This window comes from Mobula birostris, chromosome 7, assembly GCF_030028105.1.
Source record: "Mobula birostris isolate sMobBir1 chromosome 7, sMobBir1.hap1, whole genome shotgun sequence".
Taxonomy (NCBI): domain Eukaryota; kingdom Metazoa; phylum Chordata; class Chondrichthyes; order Myliobatiformes; family Myliobatidae; genus Mobula; species Mobula birostris.
In genome coordinates, this window is record NC_092376.1 from 54,289,816 (window position 1) to 54,315,738 (window position 25,923).

The 25,923-nt window shown below is 41.4% G+C and overlaps 1 protein-coding gene across 4 annotated transcripts in view; it reads right to left on the reverse strand.

The window, feature by feature from the left end:
- Positions 1-3,658: 3,658 nt before the first annotated feature.
- The window catches only part of ranbp2 (RAN binding protein 2), a 72,596-nt gene continuing 50,331 nt past the window's right edge, over positions 3,659-25,923 (reverse strand). For all 4 annotated transcript variants that reach the window (XM_072263183.1, XM_072263185.1, XM_072263184.1 and 1 more), the window contains exons 28-32: positions 20,074-20,160; positions 19,498-19,640; positions 7,830-8,103; positions 7,271-7,605; positions 3,659-4,651 (exon numbers count right to left, since the gene is read on the reverse strand). In XM_072263183.1, coding sequence (XP_072119284.1) covers positions 4,343-4,651; positions 7,271-7,605; positions 7,830-8,103; positions 19,498-19,640; positions 20,074-20,160 — 1,148 coding nt within the window. In that variant the 3' untranslated portion in view covers positions 3,659-4,342. The remainder of the gene's footprint in view (positions 4,652-7,270; positions 7,606-7,829; positions 8,104-19,497; positions 19,641-20,073; positions 20,161-25,923) is intronic.

The following is a 25,923-nucleotide window of genomic DNA, read 5'->3' on the forward strand; positions in this document are numbered from 1 at the left end:
TCACATGGGGGCGCTGGGAGCGGACCCAAATGCAAGACACAAACACATCTTGTGAAGTTAACTTAAATTGAGTTTATTGCTTGTTACAAGGAGAGCAAAACAGAAGTAGGAATAGCGTAACGGACAAGGACTCAGGTTCTGGCCTAGGGGTCTGGGCTAGGACTCGGAATCACGGACCTCGGGGCCAGGACTTGATATTTTAAGCCTCCGGAGACAGGAACTCTTATTCATCGGACGGACTCAGACACAGGACATAAAACACTGAGCCGGGAATCCTCCTTAGACACAGGACGGAGTCGGGACTCTTCTTGGCACAGGGTCAGGACCCTTCCAGGGTACAGGGCCGGAACCCCTTTTAGACGCAGGACATGGATACGGAGACCACACAACGATGGACAGTACTATACAGTAACTGGGTTCAAGTACGCTCCAAGCAGCGGCGAGCTCTTGACTCACCCCGGCGGGTTAACTTTGACTGACCCGCTCTGACAAGGGAAGGCGGCTTGCCGGCACTTGCTCCGGGAGGAGACTAGACTTGCTCCGGCCAGATATTGGCTCGCAGTACTTTCGTTAACGCTCTCACACCGAACGGCTAAAAGCCGAAGACTTATAAACTGCCGGCTCAGCCGAGAGTAAATTGCCTCCATTCACCAAGCCCGAGGGACACGGGAGAACAGGGAACCAAAGGGAAACAGGGAGTCAACAGTCCGGATCGTAACATAAACAAAGTAAATTTAAAGGGAACCCGATCCGGACCATGACAGAGGGAGGAAGTGTAAGGGCATGTGTAGCACTTGTTCCGCTTACAAGGATAAGTGCCGGGAGGAGATCAGTGGGGAGGGATGGGGGGGGGGCGAATGGATGAGGGAGTCGCATAGGGAGCGATCCCTGCGGAAAGCAGAAAGGAGGAGGGAGGGAAAGATGTGCTTGGTGGTGCCGGAGAATTATATGTTGGACCCGGAGGCTGGTGGGGTGGTAGGTGAGGACCAGGGGAACCCTATCCCTAGTCGGGTGGCGGGAGGATGGAGTGAGAGCAGATGTGCGTGAAATGAGGGAGATGCGTTTGAGAGCAGAGTTGATGGTGGAGGATTGGAAGCCCCTTTCTTTAAAAAAAAGGACATCTCCTTCGTCCTGGAATGAAAAGCTTCATCCTGAGAGCAGATGCGGCGGAGACGGAGGATTTGAGAGAAAGGGATGGCATTTTTGCAAGAGACAGGGTGAGAAGCGGAATAGTCCAGGTAGCTGTGAGAGTCCGTAGGCTTATAGTAGACATCAGTAGATAAGCTGTCTCCAGAGACAGAAAGATCTAGAAAGGGGAGGGAGGTGTCGGAAATGGACCAGGTAAACTTGAGGGCAGGGTGAAAGTTGGAGGCAAAGTTAATGAAGTCAACGAGCTCAGCATGCATGCAGGCAGGAAGCAGCGCCAATGCAGTCGTCGATGTACCGAAGGAAAAGTGGGGGACAGATACCAGTATAGGCTTGGAACATGGATTGTTCCACAAAGCCAACAAAAAGGCAGGCATAGCTGGGACCCATACGGGTACCCACAGCTACACCTTTAGTTCGGAGGAAGTGGGAGGAGCCAAAGGAGAAATTATTAAGAGTAAGGACTAATTCCGCTAGACGGAGCAGAGTGGTGGTAGAGGGGAACTGATTAGGTCTGGAATCCAAAAAGAAGCGGAGATCTTTTGAGACCTTCCTGGTGGGGGATGGAGGTATATAGGGACTGGACATCCATGAAAATAAAGCGGTGGGGGCTGGGGAACTTAAAATCATCGAAAAAATTCAGGGCGTGAGAAGTGTCACGAACATAGGTAGGAAGGGATTGAACGGGGGGGGGGGAAGAGAGAATAAAAGTGTCGAGGTATGAGGAAAGGATTGAACAAGGGGGGATAAACAGTGGCCACACAATTTTAATTCCAGTCCCATTCCGATATGTCTATCTACGGCCTCTACTGTAAAGATGAAGCCACACTCAGGTTAGAGGAACACCTTATATTTCGTCTGGGTAGCCTCCAACCTGATAGCATGAGCATTGACTTCTCTAACTTCTGTTAATGCCCCACCTCCCCTTCGTACCCCATCCGTTATTTATTATTATTTTTCTCTCTCTCACTATAACTCCCTGCCCATCCTCTGGACTTCCCCTCTCCCCCTCTTTCTCCCTAGGCCTCCCGTCCCATGATTCTCCCCTTTCTCCAGCCACATATCCTTTTTGCCAATCAACTTCCCAGCTCTTAGCCCCATTCCTCCTCCTCCTGTCTTCTCCTATCATTTCAGATCTCCCCCTCCCCCTCTCAAATCTCTTCTTTCAGTTAGTCCTGACGAAGCGTCTCGGCCCGAAATGTCAACTGTACCTCTTCCTATAGATGCTGCCTGGCCTGCTGCGTTCACCAGCATTTTTTGTGTGTGTTGCGTGATATCATCTCCACTTCCTTAAAAGTTTGAGTTGGCACGTCAAGGACACTGACAGAACTTCTACAGAGGTAGAGTAAAAAACATTGACTAGTCATATCACAGCCTGGCATGGTAACTCCATTGCACAGGAAAGCAAGGTTGGTGAACTGAGCCAATTGCATCATGAGTACAATTCTCCACACCAGCAAGAACATCTACAAGGTGCAAGCCAAGATCCAGATCAAGGTTTAACAGCTTCTTTCTCACTACCATTAGGTTCTTGAACCAACCTGAAAAATTCAAATTTTAACAAATTGAAACATTTTAACTTGCCTGATGGGAGCACAAAATTGACAGCTGCCTATTTTCAGCCAATCTGCATAATCAAATCTCTCTAGAATTTGCTTCATCTTGTGCATGCGTTAATCATGCTTGACCATGCTAAAGGCCACTTGAGCTTCTAAATGGACAGCGTTCTCTGGTGTCAGTTTTAAAGGACTCCACAAAGCAGGCACATCCTTCACTGTCACATTTTCAACCATTGAATCAGTGGGCATCTTTGAAATTTGCAGGTATAGGTAATTTAAAAATATGTAGTTATTAAATCAAAAATGAGTTGTTGAGTTTACCAATGCACATGAGGTCAGAGTGGGAGGGAGACAAGGGGAAGGCTGTAACAAAGACAACTAAAAACATGGAAGATCATGGAAATTATTCTGGGAACCATTGCTGATTTGAGTTCTCTTATCCTATTGTGAAGTTAGAAGAATTTGCAGAGACATCAACAGTGGTATTTCTCCAGCAGGCATAAATTAACCTAAGCTACATACTGGAGGTAAAGTATATCTTTACACTGGGTTCAAAGTTTTTTGATCTTTAAACACTTTTCACACATGGACAGAAGTCGTATTTCACTCTGGACTAAATGCCCAGTTTCTCCATTCACACTTGCTTCCACTGAGAGGTTCCTCTCAGGTAATAGGTTTTCCATGCTTTTCTTATTGTTTAAGAGCAGTACAGCACTGAGAATAAACTGAGAAGTAAATAGCCTAAGCCAAATAAGGAAAACAAGTAGTTTCCACATGGAAGTCTGAGCAGCAGAATTAAGTAAAATGTATTAATCACTTTCTAATGACAAAGCATTAAGTAAATAGATACCCAATTTGAAAGCATTTAGAAAGTGTAAAATTTAATGCAAGTTTGCAAACACCATTGCTTGAAATCTGCATGAATTTGAACCTAAAAGAAATGCTAAAGTAGGTACAGAATTACTCCTTTATTATAAATATGTATAAACTTATGGATTTTAACAATTAAATTTTCAAAATTACAGAGCCAATCACAAACATTAGCAAATACTAAAGGATCTGTTTAAAAAAAAGTTTACATTTTACAATGTCAATCTATTTCAGTATTTGCAATGTTGATAGCAGAGCTTAATTCTTCACTGACAGTAAATTACCATCAAAAATTTAACTCCATTCTATGAGTGGAATTGATAAATCACCTGGTATTCTGCTGCAGTAATCTGAACACCACCAAAATATGATGCATAACCAAGGCAAAAATAAAAATCATCCAATTCTACCTGTCAATTTCCACTTTTAGTGCTGGAATGCAATTACTACATTGCATCTCAACAGTTCTCAAATGAAAAGCTTCCAAAAGTTGTAATTATAACAGTATTTTCTCCAAGTCAATTGGCAGGTTTAAAATACCGCTCAAGTTCAACAGGACTGTAAACGTCACAAAACCATGTTATGTGTACGTTTAAGATTGATTATACTGCTTGTTAATGTTTGTCAATTTTTTATTCTGAAACATGCAATATCCAACAAAAAATTGACATCCAAAGACCAGCACATTTTTGTGCCAAGGCAATATCCAGTATTACACCATTCCAAACCCTTAATGTAAGATTTTAATAGTGTGCATGGGGCAAAGTTTAAGAAATTTGTCCACAATCAGTTATCGTAATGGTGTCGCTTATGTGGCCATCTTTTGAACCAAATTTTTCAATTAGTTTTACAACATCCATGCCTTCTTTGACATAGCCAAAAACCACATGTTTAAAATCTAAATGTGGGGCTTCTTTCAGCGTGATGAAAAACTGCGAAGTATTGGTGTTGGGGCCTTTATTTGCCATAGACAATAAACCAGGGCGGATGTGCCGCAAACTGAAGTTTTCATCTTCAAATTCATTGCCATAAATGGACTTTCCACCAGATCCATTCCATTGAGTGATATCACCACCCTGAAACAAAATACAGTTCCATTAAGTAACATTGCAAAGCTACATTTCACCCATATTTTAAACCTAATTCCCCTATGATTAGTTATGCATGTTTCGCTGTGAATCGCTGTACACCTGGCAATACAATAATTTTGAAGATATTGTTTCTGCTAATAAATCTCAGCCCATCCCCCTTGCAAAATTATTTACTTTAAGCATGAACTCAAATCAAGCACCAGAAGGGTTGCTGAGAATTTATGCTGAAATAGGAGAAATTCATGTCATCTTAGACTTAGATAATAGCTTTTCTGGTTTTAATTATTTTGAAATCTATATGCATAACAACTTTTAGCACAACATACAGCTGTGGAAGTCTGATCATTGAGGGTGTTCAAGGAGGAGATTGACAGGTATCTAATTAGTTAGGGTATCAAGGGATATGGGGAAAAAGCTGGAAATTGGAACTAGATGGGTGAATAGTTTAGCTCATGGGGGAGCTGGGGAGCAGACTCGATGGGCCGAATGGCCTACTTCTGCTCCTTTGTCTTGTGATCTTGTGAACATCACAGCTGGTTACAATATTTAAATGAAAATACTAGTGGCACATCTGTATGCCGATGCTTACTTTGAAGAATTTATTTCAATACTGGTTGTTCCCTCAATTAAGGAACCCTGGTGCCAGTAAACATTTAGAGCAAGACAGAAGAATTGTTTCAGAAAACAAAGATGGTGTTTATAATTAAAAGGCATGGATAGTTATTTGGTAAATCAAACAGGGAATTAAGGTCAAATTTGGTTATCAAATGGACTCTCCCGACCCAGAGGCAAGTACAGTGGGTGGTAGAAAGTTTGTAAACCCTGTAGAATTTTCTCTATTTTTGCATAAATGACCAAAAATGTGACCAGATCTTCATGCAGGTCCTAAAACTAGATGAAGGGAACCCAATTAAATAAATAACACAAACATTATACTTGTTCATTTATTTATTGAGAAAAATATCCAATATTACATGTATTTGTTGGAAAAAGTATGTGAACCTCTGGGTAATGCCTTCTACAAAAGCTACTTGGAGTCAGGTGTTCCAATCAATGAGATGAGATTGGAGGTGTGGATTGTAGAGGTGCGGATTGTAGGGGTGCCCTGCCCTTTCAAAAAGGACACAACGTCAGGTTACTGACACAGCCTACTCTTCTCCAGAAAGATCTGTTTATGTGCAACATACCTTGATCAAAACAACTTTCAGAGGACCTTAGAAGATTTGTAGAGATGCATGAAGCCGGAAAAGGCTACAAAAGTATTTCTTAAATCCTGAGTGTTCATCAGTCCACAGGAGAGAAACTGTCTACACATGGAGGAAACACAGTACTGCTGCTACTCTCCCTTGGGAGTGGGCATCCTGCAAAGATCACATAATGCTGAAGGAGGAGGAATAGAACCCAAGGGTAACAGCAAAAAGCCTGCAGAAATCTCTAGAACTTGCTAAAGTCTCTGTTCATATGTCCACTGTAAGAAAAAAAAACACTGAACAAGAATGATGTTCATGGAAGGACACCACAGAGGAAACCACTGCTCTCCAAAAAAATATGCTGCATGTCTCAAGTTTGCGAAAGACCACCCAGATGTTCTACAATGCGTCTGGGACAATGTTTCTGTGGACAGTTGAGTCAAAAGTTGAATTTTTTGGCAGAAATACACATTGCTATGTTTGGAGAAAAAAAGGGCACTGCACACCAGCACCAAAACCTGGAAGGTGCATCATGGCTTGGGGCTGCTTTGCTGCAATGCTGAGGGAACACTGAATTCTAAATTGTATCAAGACATCTTATAGGAGAATGTCAGCGTAGAAGTCTATCACCTGAAGCTTGACAGAAGTTGGATAATGCAACAGACAATGATCCAAAAGGCAAGAGTAAATCAACAACAGAATGGCTTAAAAAGAAGAAAATTTGTGTTTTGGAATGGCCGAGTCAAAGTCCTGACCTTAATCATTTAGAAATGTTGTGGAAGGACCTGAAGCAAGCAGTTCATGCAAGAAAGCCCACCAACATCCCAGAGTTGAAGCAGTTTTATAAGGAGGAATGTCCTAAAATTCCTCCAAGCCTATGTGCAGGAATGATCAACAGTTACTGGAACAGTTTGGTTGAAATTATTGCTGTACAAGGGGGTCAACACCAGTTACTGAAAGCAAAGGTTCACATACTTTTTCCAACAAATACATGTAATATTGGATCATTTTTCTCATTAAGTAAATGAACAAGCATAAGGTTTTTGTGTTATTTATTTTAATTGGGTTCTCTAGTTTTAGGACTTACATGATCTGATTACTTTTTAGGTCATATTTATGCAGAAATAGAGAAAATTCACAAACTTTCTAGCACCACTGTATCTTAAATGTCTTCAAAAGAAAATCAGTTGAGTACATATTGCCCAACAATGTAAAGGCAGAAAGCTTGAGTGGAATACGAACACCATAATCAACAACTAGGCTATTTCTATGTTTTATGTTTTATGCAATTCTTGACACTGAAACTACAGGATAAAAATCAATCTCCCCAGTCATATATTTTATTTACTATGACAAAAAGCAGGAAATAGTACCAAGGACGGTAAATTAATTTTAATAATTTTAATTTTAATACCTGGCAAATAAATCCTGGAATGACCCTGTGGAATATTGATCTTTTAAACCCAAAACCTTTCTCCCCAGTGCAAAGGGCTCTGAAATTTTCAGCTGTCCGTGGAACCTTATTTGCTAGCAGCTCCATAATAATTCGTCCCAAGACCTTCTCACCAGCAGACACGTCAAAATAAACAACAGGATTATTGCTATCTGATTGGGATACAACTTGCGATTCTTCAGATTTTTGGAGCTGTGAAAGTGCTCTTTGACATTCTTCAAATTTTGTCTTGTAAACTGCAGCCAACTCTGGAGTTTTGAATCTGGCAGCAAGTTGTTCTATTTTTGCTTCGCCATCTGAAAAATTATATCACACATATTACTTTCCTACCTAATAGGAAGAGACAATTTATCTTAACATGAACCAAGTAATTTAATCCTAAAAGTCCATTTACTCTGTTTTGAAGAATATAGACTATAGAGAATTCTAAAATATGTTACTGGACTATCGATAAAAAGCAATCATATTTAAAACATTTCAAAATTATTTGTAGTTTAAGTAATGAAGGACAAATGCTTACCAGCATAATCTGCTGCAGTCCAAACATATGCATTACTTGTTGAATTCAATAATTTGAGTTCCATTTCATCAGTAATAACATGATTTGCACAGACCTTCAGAACCTGTTCTCTTCTCATAAGAATACGGTAGCAGTGCTTTTGAGAGTGATATAGAATTTTTAGATCTCCAACACCTCGCTCTTTCCACTGAGCAAGATCTCTGTCCCATCGATACAGTTTGCATCTTTCTTTAAATATAATTTCCTCATCTTCTTCACCAGATTTTGTTTCAACCTAATATCACAAAATAGTCGTTACTCTCCAGATTTTCACAAGAAATTTCATCGAAAATTTACAAAGAGCTTATCAAAGGGACAATATTGGCCAATAATCGTGTTACAATATTAACTACAGACCCTAATTCTAACAATTAATTAGACAAAGATGCATTAAAATTTCTAGCATATAAAAACATTTCACTTTAATATTTAATTTGCAATCAGATGACTCAGGTGATAAATGAATTGGACATTAGCTGTATTGACAGGAAAATCTAAGATTAAATGACTAACTGAATGTGTTCGGATTTGGAAGCAGGAACCCTACAGCTGGTATATGCTTATTCTTGATGGCTTAATTTAGCGCAGAATCAAATATTGCTGTGATGATTGTACGCTCTAGTATCAATTGCTTGGCGACAATAAAGTATAAAGTATATATAAAAGGGACATAACTAAAATATAGAATGGTGGTGAATCAGTGGACCAGAACCCACTGATACTTGGAATTGTCACTGTTTAGCTGTTTAAAAAACAAAAGGTGACATGTGTATGCTGCATAAGAAGCCATTGCCACTGACATGAAAGCTGCAATAACTCATGCATGGATGGCCTGACCACTGGTATAATTAATTTCATTTCAGATTGTTCAGGTTTCAGCTGTTTTTTCTCACCCCCAGGTGTTGCTAATCCGGCAGATAATGAGGACTTAGGATAACTTTAAAAATCATCACCTTTAATAGCTTCCACAAAATGTTCCTGAATAGCAGAAACATTTCGAAACTATTGAAAATACTTAAAAAAAAACTTCTACAGTGGGTAAAGCTAGGGGTTGGTGTTTGGCTGTCAAAGCATTCAAGGACGTTTCAAGGGTTGCTTTCTTTAACGTGCCACTGCAAGTCCTGCTGCTATAAACACAAGACTGAAGAAAAAACTCCAACAGAACAATACTGGGAATTCAGATAACATGTAGATGCAAAGGGAAGCTAAGATTTTTACAATGTGTTTGTTTAAACTATATTTTGGAAAAAGTAACAATGTTGCTGGGGGTCTGTAAAGTAAAGAGTACAAGATTTATACAAAAGAATACCTTTTCACAAGCTAAGTGGAAACAACTGATTGTTTGATTAACAGAAATGATATTATGAAGAGGCAAAATGACATCAGAATGGAACAATGTTAATGAAAACAGCAGGTTCTCAGTTAAAAAAAAAAATCAACAGATTTGACCTTCTAAAATACAGTAGTTATGCCAAGGTCCATTTAATCTCCTATCAAGAGTACTGGTGATTATAGATTTGTATCAAGTTTTAATAAAGGACCAGTAATTATTTCTGTCACCAAAGTTTAAGACATTTTGGTAACAAACTGGAAAGATATTTTCAACAGTTTTCAAAATAAATCTGTCACAGCTTGCGAATTAATTATTTTAATTAAATAAAAAGTATTTATTATTTAAGGTGTACAAAGAAGGTTCACCAGGTTGATTCCTGGGATGGCAGGACTTTCATATGATGAAATACTGGATCGACTAGGCTTATAGTCGCTGGAATTTAGAAGATTGAGGGGGGATCTTATTGAAACATATAGAATCCTAAAGGGATTGGACAGGCTAGATGCAGGAAGATTGTTCTCGATGTTGGGGAAGTCCAGAATGAGGGGTCACAGTTTAAGGATAAAGGGGAAGCCTTTTAGGACTGAGATGAGGAAAAACTCCTTCACGCACAGTGGTGAATCTGTGGAATTCTCTGCCACAGGAAACAATTGAGGTCAGTTCATTGGCTATATTTAAGAGGGAGTTAGATATGGCCCTTGTGGCTAAAGGGATCAGGGGGGGTATGGAGAGAAGGCAGGTACAGGGTTCTGAGTTGGATGATCAGCCATGATCATACTGAATGGTGTTGCAGGCTCGAAGGGCCGAATGGCCTACTCCTGCACCTATTTTCTATGTTTCTATGTTTAATAGTTCTGAGGTGTCCTCTAGTATCAAGTCACCCTTCTGACCTTTGTTCACCCTTTAGAAAGGAGTGGTTCAATTAGACTGACCCAGCATGGATTCAGCAAGGGCAGGTCCTGTTTGACAAACTTACTGGAGTTCTTTGAGGACATAATGAGTGCAGTAGATAGAGGAGAACAGGTGGATGTCGTATACATGGATTTCCAGAAGGCATCTGGTAAGGTGCCACACAAGAGACTTATAAATAAGATACCGATGCTTGGAGTTGGAGGAAATGTAGTGGCATGAATGGTTAACCAATAGAAGGCAGAGATTTGGTATAAATTGGTGTTTCTCTGGTTGGCAGTCAGTGGTGAGCGGGGTGCCGCAGGAGTCGGTGCTGGGCCCACAGCTGTTTACCATTTACATTGATAATTTGGAAGAGGGGACTGACTGTGGCATAGCAAAATTTGCTGATGACACTAAACTGAGTGGAAAAGCAAATTGTACAGAGGATGTGGAGAGTCTGCAGAGGGATATAGATAGGTTAAGTGAGTGGGCCATAAGTCTGGCAGATGGAATACAACATTGCTAAATGCGAGATCATCCACTTTGGAAGGAATAATAAAAGAGCAGATTATTATTTAAATGGTGAAAGATTGCAGCATGCTGTTGTGCAGAGGGACTTGGCAGTGCTTGTGCATGAATCGCAAAAAGTTGGTTTGCAGGTACAACAGGTTATTAAGAAGGCAAATGGAATGTTGGCCTTCATTGCTAGAGGGATTGAATTCAAGAGCAAGGAGGTCATGCTGCAACTATACAGGGTACTGGTGAGGCCGCACCTGGGGTACTGTCTGCAGTTCTGGTCTCCATACTTGAGGAAGGTTATACTGGCTTTGGAGGCAGTGCAGAGGAGGTTCACCAGGTTGATTCCAGAGATGAAGGGGTTATCCTATGAGGAGAGATTGAGTCGCCTGGGACTATACTCTCTGGAATTCAGAAGAATGAGAGGGGATCTTATAGAAACATACAAAATTTTGAAAGATAGAAGTAGGAAAGTTGTTTCCATTGGTAGGTGAGACTAGAACTAGGGGACATGGACTCAAGATTCGGGGGAGTAGATTTAGGATGGAGATGAGGAGAAACTGCTTTTCCCAGAGTGTGGTGAATCTGTGGAATTCTTTGCCCAGGGAAGCAGTTGAGGCTTCTTCACTAAATAAATTTATGATACAGTTAGATAGATTTTTACATAGTAGGGGAATTAAGGGTTATGGAGAAAAGGCAGGTAGATGGAGCTGAGTTTACGGACAGATCAGCCATGATCTTATTGAATGGGGGGGCAGGCTCGATGGGCTGGATGGCCTACTCCTGCTCCTATTTCTTATGTTCTTAAGATTTTTGATAGAATGACGCAGATGACCCTTGATATGGGTGGAGTTTACTGTGCCAGAAAACTAAAATTTTTAGCAATATGTCACCACATTATCTGTGCATGCAGGAAGAAACACCAGTTGATAAAAGAAATTGTATTTAGACACCCCTCCCTGCACGAATTCTGAGAGTGTAAATTTTATTTTGTATTTCAAATGTGAGTAGAGATTCATGAATTCTGCATTGGTGAATTTCTATTAACAAAGGAGTCACCTGCATCCAAAAGTGTCCAGTACATGACAAACTAAATCTACAGGTACATTTTTCCTCATTATTGCCATAATATACACAACTTAGATATGCTACTCATCCACTAGGTGGGGCAAGATCATTTGTGTTCATTGTCCCCTTGCTCATTTTGATTCACAGTGATAAATTATACCAGCACTACTGCTACTTCCCAGAACCTCATCTCCATCATTGCTTTGTAAATAATGATCTTGTTTAAATGCTTTGGTAAACTGAAGGATTTCAACAATGTTTAAGGAATGACAAAGACTACTTAATCTTGCATTAAAGGATAGTACTATATAGTCAGAGTCATACAGCACAGAAACAGGACATTTGGCTGAACTGGTCGGTTGACCAAGATCGCTATCTGAACTAGTCCAACTGCTTCTATCCTATCTATTCCTATCCAAGTACATTTTAAATGTTAATGCAGCCCTATCAAGCATTTCCTCAGGGAGCACATTACATGAGACCACCTTCTGGGTAAAGTAGTTGCCTCTTAGGTTCCTATTAAATCTCTCTCCTTTCACCTTAAACCTTTGCCTTCTAGTTCTCGATCCCCATCCCTGGGAAAAACAACTGAGTGCATTCAGCCTACTTATACTCATGATTTTATACATCTCTAAGATTATGTCTTATTTTCCTATCCTCCTATGAAAATAAAATACAAGATTAGTCAATGCATCTTCAGAACTCAGTTCCTCAAATCCTAGCAATAACAAATCCCCTCTGCACTCTTTTCGGCTTAATATCACCTTCACTATCGCAGAGTGACCAGACTAGTGTAAGTTACTGTGATTCAGTATTCTAAGCAACCTGAATATCTTAGCATTTTTCCTTCTGTTTTTCCAAGTTTATTGGAAAAGAATAAACACGGGGAACCAGGAAGGAAAAACCCAGATGATAAATTCTGTTTTGGGTGTCTGTTTACATTTCACTTTAAAAACATACTGTATATAACACCCATGAAGCATTTAGCCATCTTACTTCAGCACTAAGAGATGACATTTACAACACTGAAATTCTGTACACAACATACCTCAGTGCAGCGTTAAATCTGGACTGATGGGGTCCAATATCTGGCAGGCAGAGTTGCTAGTGCTGCTAGGGTGAATTTAAACTAGTTTAGCAGGGAAGTTGGATCCTAAGCAGCAGGGAAGCAAATGACAGGCTGGAAAGTGATACAAGTGTCAGTGACAATTTGAATAGGAATAACAGGCAGGGAAATAGCAAGGAGCAAGGAAAACCAATTGGATTAAATTGCATTTATTTTAATATTAAAGGTATGACAGGGAAGGCGGATGAACTCAGTATGAATAACTGTGTGGGACTGATGTATTACAGCCAATACAAAAAACATGAATAAAGGAGGGCAGGATTGGGCAGCTTCGAAAACTTGAGAAATCTAAAGCAACATACACAAAATGTTGGAGGAACTCAGCAGGTCAGGCAGCATCTATGGAAAAGAGTAAACCAGTCAACGTTTTGGGCCGAGACACTTCATCAGGACTGGCAGCTTAATGTTTTTTTTTTGGGGGGGGGGGGAGAAGAGAGAGGAGGAAATTACTTTTTTGATTAAGGGAAATATTACAGCTCAATTTATAAGCTTTACTCAAAGGATCACTAAATAAAATTATTGAGAGATTATTTGGTGATGCTTTATGAGTAGAGCTGAGAAGTAAGGGGATAATCACCTTGTTGGGCTTATACTATAGGTTCCCAAATAGTCAATGGGAATTAGAGGGCAACCTAAATGACAAGGGAAGTTGAGGCCCAAAAGCACACAGGATACAGAAAAGTACTCAAAAGAAGAAAACAATGAAGGCAAAAGAAGATTGCTTTGTCAGAGATTATGTAAATTCCAGAGATTTTCTCAGTATATTAAGGCAAAAGAGTAAGCAATAATACAGCCTTTCAAAGACCAAAAGGGTCATCTTTGTTTGCAGTCTCAGGAGATGGGCAAGGTCCTTAAGCTAATGTAAAAGCAAAAGAGAGCATAAAACAAAGCAAAAATTAGTGGGAAGACAGAGGATTGGGAAACTTAAAAATCCTACAGAGAGCAACTAAAATAATCATCGAGGGAAAAGATGAAATACGAAAGCAAGCTAGCAAACAGTATCAAGGTGGATAGTAAAAACTGAAATATGAAAACAAGACTGGAGAAATAATAATGGGGGACAAAGAGATGGCAGGTGATTTAAATGAGTATTTTGCATCAGTCTTCACTGTGGAAGACACTAGCAGTGTGCCAGATGTTGAAGGGTGCTAGGGAAGAGAAGTAAGTGCAGTTACTATTTACAGGGAGAAGGTGCTCGAAAAGCTGAAAGACCCAGGGGTACATAAGTCACCTGGATCAGATGAACTGCACCCTACGGTTCTGAAAGAGGTAGTGGTAAGAGATGGTGGAGGCATTAGTAATGATCTTTCAAAATCATTGGACTCTGGCATGGTGCCAGAGGACTGGAAAATTGCAATTGTCTCTTCACTCTTTTAAAAAAAAGAGGATGGCAATAGAAAGGAAATTATAGATCAGTTAGCCTGACCTCAGTGGTTGGGAAGATATTGGAGTCAATTGTTAAGGATGAGGTGATGGAGTACTTGGTGATACAGGGCAAGATAAGACAAAATCAGCACGGTTTTCTTAAGGGAAAATCTTGGCTGGCAAACCAGTTGGAATTTTTTAAGGAGATTATAAGTAGGATAGAAAAAAGAGATGCAGTGGATGTTGTATATTCAGACTTTCAGAAAAGCTTTTGATAAGGGGCCACACACGAGGCTGCTTACCAAGTTAAGAGCCCATGGCATTACAAGAACGTTACTTGGCATGGTCAGAGCATTGGTTGATTGGAAGCAGTCAGCGAGTGAGAATAAAAGGACCCTTTTCTGGCTGGCTGCCAGTGATTAGTGGTGTTTCGCAGGGGTCAGTGTTGGGCCTGCTTCTTTGTATGCTGTATATCAATGGTTTAGATAGAGTAGATGGCTTTGTTGCCAAGTTTGCAGATGATACTAAGATTGGTGGAGGGGCAGGTAGCGTTGAGGAAACAGGTAGGCTGCAGGACTTAAGACAGATTAGGAGAATGGGAAGAGTGTGACAAATGAAATATAATGTAGGAAAAACATGGTCGTGCACTTTGGTAGTAGAAATAAATATGCAAGCTATTTCCTAAACGGGATGGAAATCCAAAAAAACTGAGATGCAGAGGGACTTGGGAGTCCTTGTGCAGAACACCCTAAAGGTCAACATGCAGGTAGAGCTGGTGGTGAGGAAGGCAAATGCAATGTTAGCATTCATCTCAAGAGGTCTAGAGTACAAGAGCAGGGATGTGACGCTGAGGCTTTATAAGGCACTAGTGAGGCCTCACCTCGCGTATTATGAAGAGTTTTGGGCTCATCTAAGAAAAGATGTGCTAGCACTGGAGGGTTCAGAGAAGGTTCACAAGGATGATTCTGGGAATGAAAGGGATATCATACGAGGAACATTTGATAGCTCTGAGTCTGTACTCACTGGAATTTAGAACGACGAGGAGGGATTTCATTGAAACCTTTTGAATGTTAAAAGGTCTAGACAGTAAATGTGGGGATGTTTCCCATGGTGAGGGAGTCAAGGACAAGAGGGCACAACCTCAGAATAGAGGGGCACCCATTTAAAACTGATGCAGAGTAATTTCTTTAGCCAGAGTGTGGTGAATTTGTGTAGTTTATTCCCACAGCCAGCTGTGGAGGCCAGGTTGCTGGGTTTATTTCAGGCAGAGCTTGATAGGTTCTTGATTGAACACTGCAATAAAGGCTATGGGGAGAAGGCTAAGGAGGGGACAAAAGGATCAGCTATGATTAAATGGCCTAATTCTGCTCCAATATCTTATGGTCTTAATAAGACAGCAATTTTGTACAGATCTATAAGAACTTCAACATACATTTGACAGGTTCCTTCATGGTACACTAGTGTAGAAGGTAAGATTGCATGGGATCAGGAGGAGATAAATTCATAATTAGCTCAATGGAAGGTAGCAGAGAGTGGTGGCCAAGGGCTGTTTCTCAGACTGGAGATACGTGTCTAGAGTTGTGCCACTGGGATCTTTGTTGTTTGTAATTTATATGAATGATTTGGATGTTCATTCCTTTTTGCCTGGCCTAAATGATACTGTTTTTTCTACCTGGAAACAGAGAGGCATCTGAAGTGTAGGTGACCTATATATTAATGGAAACTTTGCCTCATTTGCGCAGTTACAAGCAGTTTACAATATCCCTGCATCTAGTTTTTTTAGATATTTACAAATTCGAGACTATGTTAGGAAATATATACCTAACTTCGAAGTTTTAGACAAACATGAGTCCCTGGAGGCAATAAATAAATCTGATCCTGTTACTCGTAGTGTGGTATCCTGTTTTTATCTGGTCCTATGTAATGGAGCTCGGGTGAATACTGCAGGTCTTAAACAGGCATTGGTGGATGAATTGGGTATAGAACTAACAAGAAGAGGTCTGGGATGAGTGTTTAAAGAGTATACATGATTGTTTGGTCAACGTCAGACACACACTTATACAGTTTAAAACAATACATAGACTTCATTATTCCAAAGAAAAGTTGCACAGTTTCTACCCTGATGTTTCACCAGTTTGTAATAGATGTAAATCTGTGAACAGTAACTTGTCACATTCAGTCTGGTCATGTTGTAAGCCTTATGCATACTGGAAAAGTACTTTTCACTGTTTCTCTGAGGCTTATGGGAAGTGGTGGGAACCAGACCCACTTACAGCTATCCTTGGAGCAACAAGCTCCCTATCTTCAGCCAATAAGTATGGAAAAAAAAGGCTGTATTGTTTTAGCATGGTGATTGCCAAGAAGTTAATCCTGCAAATGTGGAAAATGGACTCTGTGCCTACATACGATCTGTGGCTGAGAGAACTGGCAAATATTTTACATTTGGAGAGACTGAGACCATGTAATGAGGACAGAGGGGACATCTTTGAAAGGATATGGGGCCCTGTATTAGACTTTCTTTACGGGGTGAGGACTGAGATTTTTTGGTGCGGTGCACCTCTGCTGTGTATGTTTACTTTTACCTTTATATTTTTCTCCCTTTTGCTGCTCAATACTTAATTAGATTTTGTTAAGGTCGTGGTTTTTGTACATGTGCTGTTTTTTTTGTTTTGTAATAAAAAAAGAGTATGAAAAAAATGATTTGGATGTGAATGTACAAGGTATGGTTAGTAAGTTTACAGACACCAAAATAAGTGTCGATAATTTAGGCTATGAAAAGTTACAGGAGGATCTTGATAAGTGGGCTAAGGATTGGCAAATGGTTTTTAATCTGGATAAACAGGACCCAGGGAAACTTGCAGAAGGCAGAAGATGGGAGCAGATGGGGGGGAAGGATGTCAAAGGTAGTTTACTTTTTTTTTTAGACCAAGTGGTGGGTGTGGGGAATCTAGTACCAGTAGTGGTGGTAGAGGCAGGTACAAAAGGGACATGTGAGAAACCCTTAGATTGGCACATAGATGAAAGAAAAATTTGAAGGCTATGTCGGAGGGAAGGGTCAAATTGATCTTGAAGTAAATTAAAAGTTGGCACAACATTGTGTGATGAAGGGCCAGTACTGTTCTAAACATGAGATATTGCATTTTGGGAAGTGTTATGGAGGGCAGGTGCAGAGTTTCTGAAAATGGCATTGCAGGTAAATAGAATGAAGGATCTTGTCCTGCTGACTTTCAGTGAGGGCGATGAATCTAAGAATTGGAAGTTATTCTACAGTTATAGCAACGTTGGGAGAGGCTGCGGAGTATTGTGCACAGTTTTGGTCCTCCTCTTATATAAAAGATGTTTTTAAATGAGAAAGAGTGCAGAAAAGATTTACCAGGACTGTTGCCTGGATTAGGGGTCAGAGTTACAAGGCTGCATAGACTAGACCTTTATCCCTGGAATGTAGGAATGACTTAATAGTTGTATACATGATCATGAGGGACATAGGTGGGGTGAAAACTGTCTTTTTTTTCCTGGGGGGAGGTGGTGCTAAAAACAGGAGGACATTAGTGTAAGATCAGATGTGAGAAATTTAAAAGGGGCATGAGGAACAGCTTCTTCACACAAAAGGGTGGTGCACACTTTTGAGCTGCCAGAACTGGTTGAGGGAGGCACATTAGCAACACTTAAAAGACATCTAGATAAGTATATAGATAGGAGAGGTTTAGAGGGTAATGAGCCACATGCAGGCAGATAGGACTGGCTCACTGGGCAACACAGTTGACATAGACTAAATGGGACAAAGAGCCTGTTTCCATGCTGTACGAGTATGATTTGGGGATAGACCACATTACCGTAGTTACCGATTACCTTAAAAGTTATGAAGTTGGACAAATCTCCAGGGCCTAACCGAGTATATCTAAGATAACCAAGAGGCAAGAGAAGGAATTGCAGGAGCCCTGGCTGAGATACTTGCATCATCATTAGCCATGGGTGAGGTGCTGGTAAAAATATTGCACCTTTATTGAAGGACAGCAAAAAAAACAGGGAACTATAGGTCAGCAAGTCAAATATTTGAGGTACATAAATTAATGGAGAGGATTCCAAGGGATAACATCTACGTACATCTGGAAAGAGGTTGATTCAGGGTAGTCAGCATGAATTTGTGAATGGGACATTTTACAAACTTGATTTGGGTTTTTTGATGATGTGACCAAGGAAGATGATGAACACAGGGCAATAGACAATTTATATGGCCTTTAACGTTTCACATGGTAGGTTGCTCTGGAAGATTAGATCACATGGGATCTATGGCGAACTGGCTGACTGGATACACAACTGGCTTGATGGAAGAAAGCAGTGGGTGATGGTGGGAAGCTGCTTCTCAGACCGGAGGCCCATGACTAGTAGTGTGCCTCAGGAATTGGTATGGAGACTATTTTTGTCATTTATATTAACTATTTTGATAAAAATGTACAAGACATGGACAGTTTGCAGATAACACTAAGATCGGTGCTAGAGTGGACAATGAAGTTGATCATCAAAAATTTCAGGGGGACTTTGACCAACTGAGTAAGTGGGCCAAGAGATGACAAATGGAGCTTAAGCTTGATAAGTGCAAAGTGCTGCATTTGGGAAAGTCAAAACCATATAGGACTTTCAAAGTGAATGGCAAGACCCTTGGGATTGCTGAAGAACAAAGGGACCTTGGAGTACAACTATATGGTTCACCAAAAGTAGAGATACATGACGAACAGGGTGGTGAAGGCAGCTTTTAGCACACTGGCCTTCCTAAGCCAGGGCATTGAGTATAAAAGTTGGAAGGTCATGGTGCTGTTCTACAGGAAGTTAGTGAGGTTGCATCTGGAGTACTTTGTTCAGTTTTGCTCATTCTGCGATAGGAAATATGTTATTAAACTGGAAAGAATGGAGAAAAGATTTACAAGGATGCTGCCAGGACTTGAGGGACTGAATTACAGGGAGAGGTTGGACAGGCTACAACTTTATTCCTTGAACGATACAAGACTGAGAAGTGATCTTGTGTATAAAATCATGAGGGGCATAGATAGGGTGAATAGACTAATTTTTCCCAGGGTTGGGGAATCAAGAATTAGAGGACATTCATATTTTTAAAAAAATGAAGGAACTTGAAGCGACTTGCACATCAATTGGAAACATTCAGAAGGTTATTAACAAACGCTGGCAAATGGGACCTGCCTGAATGGGATATCTCGGTGGTATGAGCCAGCATGGCTATAGTCTGTTTCTCTACTGTATGACTGTCTCTCCTGAAGTAATGTCATTGGAATTGGGACTACCTACAGATAATGCACAATGTCTATTTTTTTTACCTCTGGTAAAGAAACTATTGGTTCAAAATGGATATCTTCACCAGCTACCACATCAGCACCATTATCTTCCGCATCAGCTGGAGTATGAGTCACCATCGAATTAAAAACAGGAATTCCTGCATTTTCCCATACAAAGTTGGTTTCTTTTTTTAGGGAGAAAAAAAGTTGTATTATCAAGAGCATTACAGTTAAATAAAACAACCAATTTTATTATTTTTCTGCACCCTTAAATAAATGACAAAGAAAAATTAAAAACATCAACGCTGTGTAGTAATGAAAGTAGATCAACAAATCATTAAAGAACCAATTTTAATATAGTTTTGGGCAAATCCAATTCCTAAAAATGCAAAGAAATACCAATAATCCACTTTCTTAGTCTCTTTTAAAAGACCACCACATAAGGCAGTAACTCCTCAGATGAACTGGTTCTATAAAAGAAAATTCATGTGATTAAGTGCTACAGAACCTTTTTTAACATCTACCACTATTTTACTTTGTTGCCTTAATGAACACAACGGCTTATAAGAAATGAACTTCTATTTTCGTGTAGATTATCAAACTGAATTCAGATGTTACCTTTCTTTGCAAATGTGTAAGTTTTATTCTTTGCAGCCAAATCTGCAAAAGAAAATCCTGTAGAGTCAAATGCAAATATGCCATTCTCTGTGAAGTGAAAAGAAAATATATTTGATTTATTATGTCATTCATATCAAGGAACAGCGAAAAATACTTTTGTTTTGCATGCTATCCATACAGATAATTTTATTACAACAGTACGAGATAGTAGAAAGGAAATCAATAACAGAATGCAGAATACAGTGTTAGTTACAGAGAAAGTGCAGTGCAGGCAGGCAATAAGGTGCAAAGCTATAACGAGGTAGACTGACGTTACGAGTCCATCTTATCATATAAATCCAAATCAATGTTGAGCTTTTAAAATACAACTGATCACCAAACAGCCACCGGGGATTTCACTAAATAGCATCCTATCATATAGTCCCAAATATGCATTATATTTTACTATTATTTTAAACAGCTCATCTGTAAAACTTTATTCAATGCATACTTAGCATCAAAACAGAGAGCCCGCTATAAGTTAGCTACATTCGCTACCAGTTACTTTCAAAGTTAAACAGTTCTCTTACCACTTTATATTCCAATAAAACCAACATATTATTTATCTTGAAACCTAGTCAAAGGTTGGGATAAAAACTGCTTATTTAGATTTTATATAGAAACAGAGAAAATCACACAAATTCTACTAGAGCAAATCACATTTATGCTATTGCTCTAAACAGATCCAAGTTTAAAGCAGTGTTTTTGGAGCACACCAAAAATCTATAAATAGGGATGCCAAGGAGAAATAATGAGTTTCTGCATGTATTTTATGTAGGTATTCAAACAGCACTTTTAGTTCTGAAAAACATTTTTGGGAAAATTAGACAGTTCATCCTATATAGCAGTAAGCTAATACTGAACAGAGATTTCCTCCACACTTTCCCTGGCCCCAGAAAGTCTTTTTTAAAATGTTAATAAGTATTTTTCAACTGATATCATTATCTGGAAATTTATTGAACGCAGCAGGCCAGGCAGCATCTATAGGAAGAGGTACAGTTGACGTTTCAGGCCGGGACCCTTCGTCAGGACTAAGTGAAAGAAGAGATAGTTAAGAGATTTGAAAGTGAGAGGGGGAGGGGGAGATTTGAAAGTGGAAGGGGGAGATCTGAAATGATAGAAGACAGGAGGGGAGGGGTGGATCTAAGAGCTGGAGAGGGGAGAGGATCATGAGACCGGAAGCCTGGGGAGAAAGAGAAGGGGGGAGGGGAGCCTGGAGGGTGGAGAGCAGGCAGGGAGTATAGTGAGAGGGAGAGGGAGAAAACATAAAAAATATATTAATAAATAAGGGATGGGGTGTGAAGGGGAGGAGGGGCATTAACGGAGATTAGAGAAGTCAGTATTCATACCATCAGGTTAGAGGCTACCCAGACGGAATATAAGGTGTTGTTCCTCCAACCTGAGTGTGGTTTCATCTTGACAGTAGAGGAGGCCGTGGATAGACATATCAGAATGGGAATGGGACGCGGAATTAAAATGTGTGGCCACTGGGAGATCTTGCTTTCCCTGGCGGCAGAGCGGAGGTGTTCAGCCAAACGGTCTCCCAGCTTGCGTCGGGTCTCGCCAATATATAGAAGGCCACAACGGGAGCACCAGACACAGTATACCACCCCACCCGACTCACAGGTGAAGTGTCACCTCACCTGGAAGGACTGTCTAGGGCCCTGAATGGTGGTGAGGGAGGAAGTGTTAGGTCATGTGTAGCAGTTGTTCCGCTTACAAGGATAAGTGCCGGGAGAGAGATCGGTGGGAAGGGATGGGGGGACGAATGGATGAGGGAGTCGTGTAGAGAGCGATCCCTGCAGAAAGCAGAAAGGAGGAGGGAGGGAAAGATGCGCTTGGTGGTGGGATCCTGTTGGAGGTGGCGGAAGTTATGGAGAATTATATGCTGGACCCGGAGGCTGGTGGGTGGTAGGTGAGGACAAGGGGAACCCTATTCCTAGTGGGGTGGCGGGAGGATGAAGTGAGAGCAGATGTGCATGAAATGGGGGAGATGCGTTTGAGAGCAGAGTTGATGGTGGAGGAAGGGAAGCCCCTTTCTTTAAAAAAGGACATCTCCTTTGTCCTGGAATGAAAAGCCTCATCCTGAGAGCAGATGCGGTGGAGACGGAGGAATTGAGAAGGGGATGGCATTTTTGCAAGAGATAGGGTGGGAAGAGGAATAGTCCAGGTAGCTGTGAGAGTCCGTAGGCTTATAGTAGCTTATCTACTGATGTCTGTCTCCAGAGATAGAGACAGAAAGATCAGGAAAGGGAAGGGATGTGTCGGAAATGGACAAGTAAACTTGAGGGCAGGGTGAAAGTTGGAAGAAAAGTTAATGAGGTCAACGAGCTCAGCATGCGTGTAGGAAGCAGCGCCAATGCGGTCGTCAATGTAGCGAAGGAAAAGAGGGGGACAGATACCCGTCCTTTATCACTGTTTTATCCCCCCTTGTTCAATCCCTTCCCACCTATGTTCATGACACTCCTCACGCTCTGAATCTTTTCAATGATTTTAAGTTCCCTGGCTCCCACCACTTTATTTTCACCATGGATGTTCAGTCCCTATTTACCTCCATCCCCCACCAGGAAGGTCTCAAAGCTCTCCACTTCTTTTTGGATTCCAGACCTAACAAGTTCCCCTCTACCACCACTCTCCTCCGTCCAGCAGAATTAATCCTTACTCTTAACAATTTCTCCTTTGGCTCCTCCCACTTCCTCCAAAGTAAACGTGTAGCCATGGGCACCCGTATGGGTCCTAGCTATGCCTGCCTTTTTGTTGGCTTTGTGGAACAATCCATGTACCAAGCCTATACTGGCATCTGTCCCCCATTTCTGACACCTCCCTCCCCTTTCTTGAACTTTCTGTCTCTATCTCTGGAGACAGCTTGTCTACTGGTGTCTACTATAAACTTACGGACTCTCAGAGCTACCTGGATTATTCCTCTTCCCACCCTATCTCTTGCAAAAATGCCATCCCCTTCTCGCAATTCTTCCGTCTCTGCTGCTTTTGCTCTCAGGACTAGGCTTTTCATTCCAGGACAAAGGAGATGTCCTCCTTTTTTAAAGAAAGAGGCTTCCCTTCCTCCACCATCAACTCTGCCCTCAAACGTATCTCTCCCATTTCAAGCACATCTGCTCTCACCCCATCCTCCCGCCACCCCACTAGGAATAGGGCTCCCCTTGTCCTCACCTACCACCCACCAGCCTCTGGGTCCAACATATAATCCTCCGTAACTTCCGCCACCTCCAACTGGATCCCACCACCAAGCACATCTTTCCCTCCCTCCCTTCTGCTTTCTGCAAGGATCACTCTCTACGCAACTCCCTCGTCCATTCATCCCCATCTCTTCCCACCGATCTCCCTCCCGGCACTTATCCTTGTAAGCGGAACAAGTGCTACACATGCCCCAACACTTCCTCCCTCACCACCATTCAGGGCCCCAAACAGTCTTCCAGGTGAGGCGACACTCCACCTGTGAGTCAGCTGGGATGATGTACTGCATCCGGTGCGACCTTCTATATTTTGACGAGACCCGACGCAGGCTGGGAGACCGTTTCGCTGAACACCTACGCTCTGTCCGCCAGAGAAAGCAGGATCTCCCAGTGGCCACATATTTTAATTCCACATCCCATTCCCATTCTGCTATGTCTATCCACGGCCTCCTCTACTGTCAAAATGAAGCCACACTCAGGTTGGAGGAACAACACCTTATATTCCATCTGGGTAGCCTCCAACCTGATGGCATGAATACTGACTTCTCTAACTTCTGTTAATGCTCCTCCTTCCCTTCACACCCTATCCCTTACTTATTTAATATATTCTTAATACATTTTCTCCCTCTGTTCCTCTCACTATAACTCCTTGCCTGCTCTCCACCTTCCAGGCTCCCCTCCCCCCTTCTCTTTCTCCCCAGGCTTCCCATTCCATGATCCTCTCTTCTCCAGCTCTTAGATCCACCCCTCCTCTCCCGTCTTCTCCTATCATTTCAGATCTCCACTCCCCCTCCCACTTTCAAATCTCTTATTATCTGTTCTTTCAGTTAGTCCTGACGAAGGGTCCCAGCCCAAAATGTCGACTGTACCTCTTCCTATAAATGCTGCCTGGCCTGCTGCATTCACCAGCATTTTTTGTGTGTGTTGCTTGAATTTCCAGCATCTGCAGATTTCCTCGTGTCTGCTGGAAATTTATTGTTCTGTTTCTCATGCACCAATGTCAACTGCTTATTCACTTCCATAGATGCTGCGTGATTTACTGAGTTCCTCCAGCAGTTTGTGTGTTGCTTTGGATTTCCAGCATCTGCACAATTTCTTGTGTTTCTATTAATACAAATTTGTTTTCTTGTGGTATTCAGAATCCATACAAATCAAATTGAAAAATGTCAGCTAAAATTCAATATAACAACTTGCTGACCAATGATCTAACATCCCATAATTCCAGCTGGTTCGAAACATCTAATACAGTATCCACTGTTAGATTCTAGAGCAGGGGCCCACTTGGTTAATGGTAAGGGTCCATGGCATAAAGGTTGAGAACCCCTGTTCTAGAGAACAGTATTGTGAAACTAACATGGGTCCTTTACAAAAGGACTCATATTAATATGTAGACTTCATTGCTAGCATGTCAAAATATTTCACTAGGAATTCCATATTTCATGTCATGCAGACAAAGCAGCTAGTGTACATATTGTCCAACAGCAGAAAGGCAATAAATTGCCAGTTATTCTTCAAACAGGTCCGGGTTTGTATTAAAAGACTGGAAGAATATCCTTGCTGTTCTTTAAATAGTCACAGAAGCTATTAATTCCTCTCCATCACCAACAGTACTTGGAAGCACTCCAAGGTGTGAACCTCTGTTGCCAGTTCTTGCAATCAGGCTTGAACAGTTTTCCAAGTCAGCAAAGAGTGCCTTCACCAAACTAGGTCCACATTAACTGTCTGACATGTGAAAAAAAATAGCCTTCAGAACAGTAGACAAGAGACTGCAAATACTGAATCGGAAGCAACAATCTGCTGGGGAGCAACACACACAAAACGCTGGAGGAGCTCATCAGGTCAGGCAGCACCTGTGGAAATGAATAAACAGCCGACGTTTCAGTCGGAGACCCTTCCTTGCAGCTAGAAAGGGGAAGATATCAGAATAAAAAGGTGGGGGGGGGGAGGGGGGAGAACGGGAAGGAGGCTAGCTGGAAGGTGATAGGTGAAGCCAGATGGGCAGGAAAGATAAAGGGCTGGAGAGAAAGGAATCTGATGGGAGAGGAGAGTGGACAATAGGAGAAAGGGGGAGGGACCTGTGGGAGGTGACGGGCAGGTGGGAAGAGGCAAGATGCCAGAGTGGGGAATAGGAAGAGGAAAGGGGATGGATTTTTTTAAAACTGGAAGGAGAAATCTATATTCATGCCATCAGGTTGGAAGCTACTCAGACAGAATACAAAGCTTTGTTCCTTCACTCAGGGGTTGGCCTCATCGTGGCACCAGAGGCAGCCATGACTGACATGGGAATCGGAATTAAAAATGTTAGACCAGTGGAAAATTCTGCTTTTGGCAGATGGAGCAGAGGTGCTCAACAAAGTGGTCTCCCAGTTTACGATGGGTCTTACCAAGGAGGCCTCATCGGAAACACCAGACCCTAACACATTCGCAGCTGAAGTGTTGCCTCACATTAAAGGACTGTATAGGAAATGAGATGAGGTGTAGCAATTTAGCCACTTGCAGAGATAAGTGGGGATAAATGAATACGGAATCACGGAGGGAGAGAGAGGTAAAGGTGGGTTTGGTGGTAGGCTTCCTCTGCAGATGATGGAAGTTGCGTAGTATGTGTTGGATGAGAAGG